The sequence below is a fragment of the Dunckerocampus dactyliophorus genome, chromosome 1, assembly GCF_027744805.1.
Source record: "Dunckerocampus dactyliophorus isolate RoL2022-P2 chromosome 1, RoL_Ddac_1.1, whole genome shotgun sequence".
NCBI classification, from domain to species: Eukaryota; Metazoa; Chordata; class Actinopteri; order Syngnathiformes; family Syngnathidae; genus Dunckerocampus; species Dunckerocampus dactyliophorus.
In genome coordinates this window covers 3,090,189-3,102,415 of record NC_072819.1, presented here as the reverse complement: position 1 = coordinate 3,102,415, position 12,227 = coordinate 3,090,189, and the positions used below count along the sequence as shown (strand labels likewise).

Here is a 12,227-nt window from a genome sequence, read left to right as displayed (position 1 = left end):
GCACATATAGTATATAGGCCACACTTGTCTATAAGCCTCAGGTGTCCACATTGTAACATGGGATATTTACACAGAAAGACACACTATAATCCTTACAATCCTACCTGCACTCGGTTTTCCCAACATCACTCCTTCTCTCCGGCGAGACTTTTTTTCATCGGAGTTCAACACCTGCCGCGGTTCAAGTGGTACAAGCAGATGCTGTAGTGTAGGGGTGTCTAAAGTGCAGCCCGAGGGCCATTTGCGACCTGTGGTTGTTTATCTATTGGCCCGCAGCACATTGTAAAAATATGTAATTTAACAAGAAAATTTATTTTTAAAAACCCCAAAACAATAACAGCAACAATGGAAAAACCAACAGTAATTTTACAAGAATAAAGTCAAAATATTAAGAGAAAAAAGTTGTAAATTTACGAGAATAACACTGTAATATTATGAGGAAAAATAATGTCATTTTAGTAGCGTGAAGTTGAAGAAAGTTGTAATATTATGAGAAACAAAACAAAAGTTGTCCTTTTTGGGAAATTACATTGGGGAAAAAGTTATAATATTATGGGAATAAAGTCCAAATATTGTGGTAATAAAGTGATAATATAATGAGGAGTAAATTTACAAAGATTATTTAAGAGGAAAGGTAAATATTTGGAAAATTGGTAAATAAAAAAAAAACAGCAAAAAAAAAAGAGCAAAGACAGAAGTTGATACTAATAATAGGCTTTTCGCCTATATCACAAAGCTGAGATGCAGTTTTTTCTTGAAAGACATATAATTTCTGAGAACATCAAAGTGGCCCTTGCACATTTTCATTTTTTTAGTATGTGGCCCTCGGTGGAAAAGGTTTGGACACCCCTGCTGTAGTAATCCTACACTTGATCAAACTTACTTAAGATTTGTCGGATCAAAACACAATCACTGCATAAGACTTAAAAACGTGATATTAGCTTCTGTTGCGGAAATGCTCGACTGTCTGTTTCGGCACTCAAAGCATCATGGGAACTGTAGTTCTTTTAGACATAAATTAGCCACATCATTGTAAGCGGCATCATGTAAGTGGCAAGGTTTAAAGCGTGTGAAAAAGTAGCGGCTTATAGTCCGGAATTTACGGTATACAGAAAATAATTGATTGTTACAATTATGTGATCATCCATCCATCCATCCATCCATTTCTATGCAGTTTGTCCTCATTAGGGTCGCGGGGGTATGCTGGAGCCTTTGGGCGAGAGGCGGGGTACACCCTGGACTGGTCGCCAGCCAATCACAGGGCACACATACACAAACAACCATTCACCCTCACATTCATACCCATGGACAATTTAGAGTCGCCAATCATTAGTGTTTTATTTTGAATGAGCACGGTCTGTTGCTTTGGCACGCACTTCTTGATCGCCGTCTCACACCATTTTGGTCTTCCGTGCATCAGGAGGCGGCTCTGCGCTGTAAGAAGACGTTTTCTTCATCTCCACATGACGGTTTTGAGCTGATGAAGCTGATGTTGGACTGGGCCTTCGGAGGCTTTCAACCCACCGGACCCAATGGATTCAAACCTGTGCCCTTGGGGAACGGTACCTACATTCATGTATCTCTAAAACATTCAATGCAGTATTACTGTTGGTTATTGCTTGCTGGGCTTGTAGTTTAGAACTTCCTTAGTGATTGACACCACATTTGGCGGTCTCGTGGGCAAATTGAAGAAATGTGTGTCATTTATCCAGGTGTGACAGAACCGCACATCAAACAGCAGGAAAAAAGGAAGAGCGCCGCCTCAAGCGTCACAGACGCTGACGTGAAGGAAGCCTGCATCTCCTTCAGCAAACTGTCGCCGCACGACTCCAGCGACCAGTCCACCCCCAAAAGCACAGGAAAGCGCAAAAAGATGAAACGGATAGTGAAAGTGAATTCCAGCTCCAGAAAACAGGCTGACCAGTGGGAACAAGAGGAGGATGAGTGGGGGAAAGGGAAGGGGGGCAGGAGGAGGTCTAAGGCAGAGAACGTTTCTTGGGGCTTATTGTTTGACAGCGACCCCTCGCCAGACCATGTGCCCAAGAGGAGATCCATCGCCAAATACAATAAGGTCACCCAGTCCACCAGCTCCACTTACACTCAGCCAGACCAGAAGCTCAGAGGTGAACTCTCTTCTAATAGTGTTTTTATTCATGAGTTTGGTAACAAATCATACGTAAAGATTATGATTCATGGGCGTATTGGGACAGCAACAGGCCGTTACTGTTGTAGAAGTTAATCAGTGAGGAACTCACGGTCCTGATCATGACCCAAATCCGAACTCCAGCAGCAGTAGCACCCTTTAGGGGTGTCCAAACATTTTCCACCTAAAACAAAAAAACAACAAAAATATAAATAAGTGAAAAACTGTGTAATCTAATAAGAAGATGTTGAAAATTTATGGTAGAAAACTTGTAATAATATGAGGATGTTATATTTTTTAAGTTGTAATATTATGAGAAACAAACCAAACAACATAAAGTTGTAATTTTAAAATTAGATTGGGAAAAAGTTATATTGTGGAATAAAGTCAAAATATTATGGGGAGATCGTCATAATTACGAGAAGAAAATGTACAAGAAACAATTTGAAACAGTTGGAAAAAACCAGCAAATAATCAGCTGTAGTTTTACAAGAATAATGTCAAAAATATGAAGAGAAAAAAGTTGTATTCTAACGGGAAACAATTTGCAATTTTATGAGAATAAACTCATTATATGAGGAAGAATAAAGGCAATCTAATTTAGTAGCATAGGGTTGAAATATTAAAGAAAAATAAAATTTTTAAAAGTCATAATATGAGAAAAAAACAAAATAAAGCCGGAATTTTTGGACAAGCTATAATATTATGGGAATAAACTGAAAAATATTATGGGAATGAAGTCATATTACAAGAAGAAAATGTACAAAGATTTAAGAAGGAAGTTTATATATTTGGAAAATTAAAAAAAAAAAGGGGGGGGGGGGAGAACAAAGTTGATTCTCGTAATAGGCTTTTTCACCTGTATCATAAAGCTGAGATGCGTTTTTTTTCTTGAAATATATATAACTTCTTAGCATATCTACATGTGTTGCTTTAAAAAATATCCAAGTGGCCCTTGCACTCTTTCATTTTTCACTGTGGCCCTCGCTGGAAAAAGTTTGGACACCCCTGGATTAGACAGAGCTGCATTGATCCCTTGGGCGTGTTCAGGGAAGTGAAGTTTCCAATGGCAGCAACACTGCATGCAGCATAATAACGGTGGCATAATAACGGCTCAGTCAGACGTGGTTAATGTCTTAACTATATTGTTTTTGGACAAAATGTATGCGTTCTTTTTAATTCCGTTGTGGGCACTGCTTAAGCATATGTAAACCATATGTAAACCAGCCGTTTGTATTGTCATCAGTCTTCTTGTTCTTATTCACTGATGTATTCCCTGCTGTAGCTAATGACCATGTTGTTTTTGTGTGTGCAGAGGAGACCATTGAGAGTATCGTGGACATGGACCTGGACATCGAAGGTCAGTGTGTTCTAAAATGAAAGGCTGTCTGCAAGATAGGGAAGAAGAATTTCACACTTGACATGACTCATCTTTGTCGGGTGCACACTGTACGTCCGCAGGCTTCTGTTTGTGTTGCGGGTCGGAGAATGTGGAGATCTTCCATCCCTTGTTCAAAGGAGGTCTCTGCTTGGAGTGCAAAGTAAGAAACCATCTCTTGCTCCTCTGTGAAAGAGCAGCTGCATGACTTAGAACTCGGTTGCTCGCAGGACAATTTCACAGAGACCTTGTATCGTTACGATGACGACGGCTACCAGTCCTACTGCACCATCTGCTGCTACGGCATGGAGGTCATCCTGTGCGGCAACGATGGCTGCTGCAGGTGCGTCGGCTCATTTGTTGTCGCTCTCCTTCAGTCCGCTGACAGCCGTCTTGTCTTTTCTCCAAGGTCCTACTGTAAAGACTGTCTTGACACCCTGATAGGTCGCAGCACGTTTGACTTGCTCAAGGATGTCGACCCGTGGATCTGCTACCTGTGCCAGGACCACCGAGCCCACAGGGCCCTCATTCCCAGAGAGGACTGGAGCATTAAGGTCCAGCAGTTTTTCGCCAACAACAGCGCCATGGAGTTTGTGAGTCGCCGCTGTTTGGAAACATTTTTTTCATTATGCTTTTTTCAATATTAGTCAGAAAACAAAGAATAAAGTTGCTAAAGTCAAAATAATATGTAATATTTGTAAAATTGAAAAACAACATCAGGGAAAAATGGAGAAAAAGTAATAATACACTTTGTCACCTTTTAACACAAATTCGAGATGCACGCTGTTTTTACTTGAAATATACAACATTGGTTTACAACATGTAAAATACCGAAGTGGCCCCCGTATCTTTTGATTTTACCGTATACGGCCCTCGCTGGGGAAAAGGTCAGAGACCCTTGCTTTAGAAGAACATAAAGAACAATCTGGAAAGATGTGAAGAAACCACCTTCCTGTCACGTTTTGGTTTAGGATTGGACCGTGGTGTGCAGAAACAGAGGCATCATGTGACGAAATGAATGCCTTTTAACATGCTCACGTAGAGGGGGAAAATTTACCGGTAGAAGGCACAAAAATTATAGGAAAAAAGGATACTTTAGTGAACTAACAGAAGACAACCGTGCAACAGGGAACAACTAAAAGCACAGGGAACAAGACTAGAACAGAGAAAGCGCAGGAAGACTCGATAGGAGTAGTACTGTACTTACCATACTGTGGAAGGTAGGAAGAACACAAAAGGCAGTATCGTACTAGTAAAACATGGCCGTGGTAAAAACAGAGGAAGTGGACAGGGAATGAAACATCTCTCTTGCAAGGAAGCAGAGCAGGTCGTCCCGCCTCACCCATCCAAGTTACTGCTATGGGTTAAATAGTGGCAGATGACATCGGGGAGAGCTGAGGAAATTTACGGAATGAACTGCCGACTTCCTGCTGCAGCCGCTCTGCTATTAGCAGGAAGATGCCAGTTCCTTTCTTAGATTTCAGGTGTGCCTTGTTGTCCGTCACGGTTCATGATGATTTCATTATCGCCATCTGTCAAGGAAACAAAACACAAACAGGACATTTCAACAATAAAACCATGACGGTGATACCACTTCCTACTTTAAATACACAAACCAACCAAGGCTACAATGTCTAAGTGACATTTTTCCCCTCCCATGTGTTCCAGTTTAGTTTCCACGTTGTCTTGACATGTGGCCTTCCTTTTCTAGGAGCCCCACCGTGTTTACCCATCTATCCCTGCTAACCTACGCAGACCCCTGAGAGTTCTTTCGCTTTTTGACGGCATCGGCACAGGTCAGCCCCCCTCCCCCAACACACACACACAAAAGGATACTTTTGTCGTACTGCAGTATTTGTGTTATATGTTTCTCCTGACAAATTCATCAGGGTGCTTACATTCGGTGGTTACGTTGCAGGCTACTTGGTGTTGAAGGACCTCGGCTTTAAAATAGAGACCTATGTCGCCTCTGAGATTTGTGAGGATTCCATCGCGGTTGCGACCGTCAACCACGACAAGAAGATCAACCACGTTGGCGACACCCGCGACATCACCAAGCAGCTCGTACGAGCAAGCACGCACACACAATAAAGTTGTATTTAAATGTTGAGCAACGTGTAATCAAATTGCACTTTTTCATTTCAGATCGAGAAGTGGGGTCCGTTTGACCTGCTGATCGGTGGAAGCCCCTGTAACGACCTCTCCATCGTTAACCCAAACAGGAAAGGAATCTACGGTCAGTGATTGATTAGCAGAAGTGTTTCCTTTAAGATGTCCTCTTTGTCCATCAGGCAGGGGCTGTGTCTCAGTTTGGTGTACTGACACTTAGTCTTTTAAGTACAAACGTGCGTTCACACTGAGAAGTACGGATGTTACACCCAAAAGGGTCAAAAGTGCTGTGCTCTCGGTAGTCGCCATCTTGGCTTGGTAGCAGAAGGGGAAGAACTGACTTGAAATAATGGCGGCTTCGGAGCAACCCATTGTACAAAAATCTGTGCACTCGGGATGTAAGTACAGTCATCTTTTGTTTATCGCGGGTAATTGGTTCCAGACCCGATCATGATAAGTGAATTTCCGTGAAGTAGGATTCCTTATTTATAAATGGAATATTTTTGTGGTTTACAACCTGTTTGCAAGCTTCTTAATAGGTTTTTTAACATCATTAGAGCCCTCTAGACACGAAATAACACCTCTATAGTCACCTTTACACTCCTATTACCCAATATAGTAGACATAATAAGAGAAATTAAGACATAATATAGACCTGCACATGTTAGCATTGGGAGAGTTCCTTGTTTTTTTTGTTTTGTTTTTTGTACTTCCGGGACTTCTTGTGGTGTCTAATGTAACATTACTGACACCCATTGACCAGTGTAGAATGCTACACATCAACATGTCTTTTAATGCGTTTTCAAAATGTCTTATTGTTATTTTAGTTCATATCTATTTTATGCTTGGAAATGCTTAATTTAGGCCTAAAATACATAAATTATTTTCATATTTTTTGACTAATAATAGGCCATGCCACAAGACAGCGATAATTTATTAATATATTTTGAAAAACCTTGATAGAGCGAAACGTGAAATTGTGACGACTGTACACTGTGTACACAGTAATCGAATACTTACGTCCGTCCACTTAAATACCATAGTAGCCCCTCGTTTATCGCTGTTAATCGGTTCCAGACCTGACCACGATAAGTGTATTTCCGCAAAGTAGAATTTAATATTAATAAACTGAATATTTTTGTAGTTGGAGCATAAAAAAACTGTTTATGACCTTCTAAATACATTTTCACCGTTATTAGAGCCATGTAGACATAAAATAACACCCCTATAGTCACTATAGTCTCTATAGTTAGTCTCCAATTTATTTGTTCTAAACTTAAGAAAGGGTTTGAAACAACAAAGTAAGAAGCCAAAAACGTACCACTTCCGCACAAAATGGGAGGATAACCTTTTTTCCCCCCCATATCATGTCGCACTTTGCATCCATGGCACACTTCATATTAGTTCAGGTTAAGGCAGTGGTTCTCACATTTAACAACAGTATATTTTGACCTACTTTGCAGCATTATTAGTCATCCACAATGACCACAATGGATTTGGTTCAGTTGGAAGACTCGAGTCTTCTTTACTCATTTTGTCGCTTTAAAAAAAAGCAAAGTTGTGCGTGTGTTTGGCACTAACAGACTCCTCCTTCCTCAGAGGGTTCCGGGAGGCTCTTCTTCGACTACTATCGCATCCTGCAGCTGCTGAAGCCCAAAGAAGAAGACAACAGGCCGTTCTTCTGGCTCTTTGAGAACGTGGTCTTCATGAACGTGCATGACAAAGTCAACATCTGCCGCTTCCTCGAGGTTCCTCTCTCCATCCCCCGTCTCGCTCCTCTCATCCTCCTCCTCCTCCTCCTCCTAGGGATCACACTTGCTTTCTTGTTTGACAGTGCAACCCGGTCCTGGTGGACGCTGTCAAAGTGAGCCCAGCCCACCGAGCTCGTTACTTCTGGGGGAACATCCCAGGCATGAGCAGGTGAGTCTTGCTTACTCCTTCAATGCCAGCTTTGTTTTCATCCTTGTTTGATGCCTCACCTGGTAAGCAGCCAAAACTACATTAAACAGTGCGGACAGGTGGAACATTTCTCAAACTTTTGTGTATCCAAAGCAAGAGGTCAACTGTCCCGTCTTGTTTCCTTCAGGCCCACCGCCGCCTCCCAAAGCGACAAGTTGAATCTCCAGGACTGTTTGGAGGTCGGCAGGGAAGCCAGGGTCAGTGAGTCCACATGGCGCTTCAGTAGTAGTAGTAGTAGTAGTAGTAGTAGTAGTAGTAGTAGTGCTGGGCGATATATCGATATTTATTTTCAGCACGATATCAAAAACAAACATATCGTTCATATCGATATACTGTAGATTGGAGTTGCGCTGTTCTCCTGTATCTTGACATGGAGGTCTGTCTCACTCATCACTGCTGTGTGTGTGTGTGTGTGTGTGTGTGTGGGGGGGGGGGGGGGGGGGGGTGTCAGCGCTCCTTAGCGGGGCTGCTGCCCCGCCCCCCTCCGTGCTCCGTGCTAGACCTTGCCACATTCCAAACCCTCTTGGTGACATATTTTCTCAAAAGTGACTAGCAACAAATCTAGCTAGTTTCTCTGTCGTCACTGGAGAGTTTTCTGCAGGTATTTGGGGACACACAAGTGAAAGTAAGGCCCCCGCTGCACACTGCATAGTGGAGATCCACGCAGCCTCGAGGCACGATGCCACCGGGGTGGATCCCTCTCGGTAAAACATGGCGGGATGCAAAGATGTTTCTTAATCTTCATTGAATGACTATTCATTACACTCAGGCCTCATTCGGACCCGGTCACTTACCTGTCAGTGTGTCAGAACGTGTGATGGATGAAGGATGTGTGATGAATGATTTATGAATGATTAAATTAATTGATTAATTAATGATTGCTGATTTCGTGGTAGACAGTGGTCTATTATTAGTCGAAACATATTGAAATATAAGTGATATGTAGTATTCCGGTCACTAGGCAGCAGTAATGTTACATGGATGAGTCATCCATCCTTATTACATGACCCTACCTTGAACTCCATGTCGCCAAAACAAGGTCCCCCTCCTCCCATTCTGTGTGGAAGTAGCAAGTTTGTGGCTTCTTACTTTGTCCTTCTTCCTCACTCTGCTTTGAAATCTGTTCTTACGCTTTGAAGAAATACATTTGGGGGTAACTGGTTAGCTCGCTGGCTTGAGTCCCAGCAGCATAATAGTTGTGCAATTGGATGTAAACAATGAATAACAGGAGTGTAATGGTGACTATAGGGGTGTTATTTCATGTCTACAGGGCTCTAACAATGTTAAAAACTGTATTTAGAAAGTCCTAACCAGGTTTTCTATGCTCTAACTATGAAAGTAGTCAATTTATTAACATTCCCATATCCCATATCCCATATCGCGGAAATTAATTTATCGCGGTCGGGTCTGGAACCAGTTAACCGCTATGAACGAGGGACGACTGTATCGTGTTTTTTCAGAAATTAAATTATTATTATTATTCTTGATGAAAAATCACTCCACACTCTTTACTGTTCCTTAGTATTAACATATTTAATGTATTGTGTGGAGATATGGGTAATAATTACAAAAGCAATCTTCACTCACTCACTGTATTGCAAAAAAGATGGTGAGGATCATTCATAATACCGAGTATAGACAACATACACACCTTTATTTTTAATATCACATATTAGTGAGGATCATTCATAATACCAAGTATAGACAACATACACACCTTTATTTTTAATATCACATATTAGTGATGATCATTCATAATACCAAGTATAGACAACATACAAACCCTTTATTTTTACAATCACACATATTAAAATTAGCAGATTTAGTATTCTTTCAAACCACTAGAATAATGTATAAAGTTAATAACAACTTGTTACCCAAAACCTCATACAGTATTTTTCAATCAGAGAGGAGAAATACGATCTTTTAGGAGAATTAAACTTAAAACATTTATATGCCAGAACTACGCTGAAAACCCACAGCATTTCTGTATGTGGAATTAAATTATGGAACGGATTGAGTAAGGAACTCAAACAAAGTACAGAGATGAGCACATTCAAAAAACAATACAAGCAGTTGATGTTTGCTAAATACAAGGCAGAATAGTCTTGATCATCACATTTTTTTTTATTATTTCTTATTACACTGATTATTATATAAAAATATGATATGGAAAGCAGGAAGTGAACAACAGGTACTGCACTAGATGTGGAATAGATGGGGGGTAGGATTAAATAAGCTTTGCTTCTTCCTACTCCTTTTGGACATGTGGAACTGTGAAAGGATGATTCATGAGATGTATTCCATTGGAACCTTCATGATTGGCATTGTGGGCACTCGGCTGCATTAATGACAATTTAAAGGGTCACAGACATTATTTATTAACTGGGCTTAAATATGTTATATATTGTTTGTAATTATGTTCTATCGTGTTCTATAGTGTTCAAAATGTTGTGCTCTCGCTGCATGTTTACAGCATCCAAGTGATACTGTAAGTTTTCTTTTCCAAAAGAGGAAGGTTTAAGATGAAAATGGATGAAGCAAGTGCAGAGAGTGAGAGAAAGATGGAAGCCCTCCTTTTTTTTCTTTTGCAGTGATCATTTCACTGATGAACCCTTTACAAGAAGCATTTGGCTTGAAAGTACGGTATAAATGCATTTTGAAAAAGAATGCTAATCTAGAATAGTACCGGCCGGTGCTCAGGGGAAAAAAAAAAGACAAGAACGACCACGACGTCAAAGTTGCCATAGAACAGAGTCATGTCTTGTTTACGTAATGTCATCTAAACGCTAGTTTACCATAGCGACAAGGCTGCAAAGCATTATGCAATAACTGAAGGATAAGCAACTCCAGAGTAATTTACACTTACTGTTCTGTGTTTTGAAGGCGACCAGTCTTCATCTCCACATCTTAAGTCCATGTTCTGCAAGTTCTCTATTTCATCTCCAAATGTTTCTCCCTTCTCTTCTCCTCCAAAACTATTGACACATCACTCAAGTCTTCGCTGTAATCACTGTAAACGTCCTCTGTCTCGCGCACCGCCATGTTTGTGCAAGACAGAGTTTCTGAGAGGTGTTACTCTGCTGATGCCACTTCCGGAAATGACGTTTTGCTCTGCCGAGTTTGCCATGGCCGCCGCCGTCGTGAACTAGAAATGTCATTTTTGCGAATTTACAGTTTGCTTTAAAAAAAACAAAAAAAAACAATGTAGAACATAATTGCAAACAATATATAACATATTTTAGCAAAGTTGATAAATCATGTCTGTAACCCTTTAAAAAAACATCAAAAAAGGGGTGGGGGGCGAAAATTCATACTAATAAAAGTCTTTTTCACATCTATCACAAAGCTGAGATGCAGTTTCTTGAAATATATCCAACTTTTTAGCATATCTACTGTACATGTGGTGCTTTACAAAATATCAAAGTGGCCGTGGCACCCTTTCATTTTTCAGTATGTGGCACCCGTGGCGTAAACAACGGGCTCTTTGTTTGATCCTTCCAGGTCACCAAAGTGAGAACCATCACCTCAAACTTGAACTCTCTGAAGCAGGGCAAAAGTTGCTCTCTACTTCCTGTCCTCTGCAACGGCAAAGAGGACAACCTCTGGATCACCGAGCTTGAAAAGTAGGACCTCTGTGTGTGTGTGCGTGCGCATGTGTGCTGAACACAATCTGCTGGTTGACTTCAATTCAGGAAGAGAAATCATCTGTTCCTGGGTCAAACTGTGTCTTTATGAAGTGTATAGGCAATATTTTAAGTCCCATTTTAACATTCCTATGTGTCACACAAGAGTAAAAAGTCTCTGCTCTGTCTGATTCGTCACCAGGATCTTCGGCTTCCCTAAACACTACACGGACGTGAGGAACATGAGCCGCCAAAAGAGGCAGAAGGTTCTGGGCAAGTCCTGGAGCGTCCCCGTCATCCGACACCTTTTCGCTCCACTCAAAGACTATTTTGCCTGTGAGGAGCTCACGCCTTTGACCAGCGTGCCCAGCACATGTGTCTCCCTGCCCTCCTTCTCCCCCCTCAGGTAGAAGAAGGTTGGTGCAGCTACCTTGTTTTTTTTGTTTGGTTTTTTTGTACAGTTCATCAAATACATGAAGGTTTGTGTCACCATCATGTGACAGATTATGACTTGCCACGTGAGGACACTGTTTTTTTCAAATGCGGTTTTGTCTGTACAGTATATTTTTGTGGATATGAGTATTTTCTCCCAGCTTAAAGGTCACATTTCAGTGATGGATGAGGGAAAAAGTCAAAAACATAAAGATAAACATAAAATGTATTTGTTGTAGTACTATCCGTTTTTTCCTCACATACATGTACATTTATATGTTGTCATATTTCAACACTCAGGGAAGAACAAATTATGTTTTCGACTTTTTTTGTCCAACTTTTGCACGACATTGACTTCCTGCTGCCCCCCTGAGGAGCAAAGCGGCATTACATTTGGGACAAGCGTACTATAGTGTTGAGTGCACAATAACCAATGCTACTGTGCATCTTTTTTTGGTCTTGCTTCTGATAGGCGAATGTCTAGAGTCGTCCTTTGTTGTTTTTTTTCCCCTTAAAGGAACTACGTATTTCAACTTTTTACTGATTTAAAAGGATTTTATTATTGAAGGAAAATCACACC

The 12,227-nt window shown here is 41.0% G+C and overlaps 1 protein-coding gene across 1 annotated transcript in view; it reads left to right on the top strand.

Annotated features, from left to right (window-relative positions):
* Positions 1-12,227, top strand: part of LOC129181785 (uncharacterized) — a 22,212-nt gene extending 9,985 nt beyond the window's left edge. The window contains exons 10-23 of the mRNA XM_054777407.1: positions 1,421-1,562; positions 1,713-2,123; positions 3,459-3,503; positions 3,605-3,684; positions 3,752-3,864; positions 3,931-4,114; positions 5,233-5,317; positions 5,440-5,585; positions 5,667-5,757; positions 7,230-7,378; positions 7,465-7,550; positions 7,717-7,786; positions 11,094-11,215; positions 11,418-12,227. Of these exons, the coding sequence (XP_054633382.1) occupies positions 1,421-1,562; positions 1,713-2,123; positions 3,459-3,503; positions 3,605-3,684; positions 3,752-3,864; positions 3,931-4,114; positions 5,233-5,317; positions 5,440-5,585; positions 5,667-5,757; positions 7,230-7,378; positions 7,465-7,550; positions 7,717-7,786; positions 11,094-11,215; positions 11,418-11,625 (1,932 nt within the window). The 3' untranslated portion in view covers positions 11,626-12,227. The remainder of the gene's footprint in view (positions 1-1,420; positions 1,563-1,712; positions 2,124-3,458; positions 3,504-3,604; positions 3,685-3,751; positions 3,865-3,930; positions 4,115-5,232; positions 5,318-5,439; positions 5,586-5,666; positions 5,758-7,229; positions 7,379-7,464; positions 7,551-7,716; positions 7,787-11,093; positions 11,216-11,417) is intronic.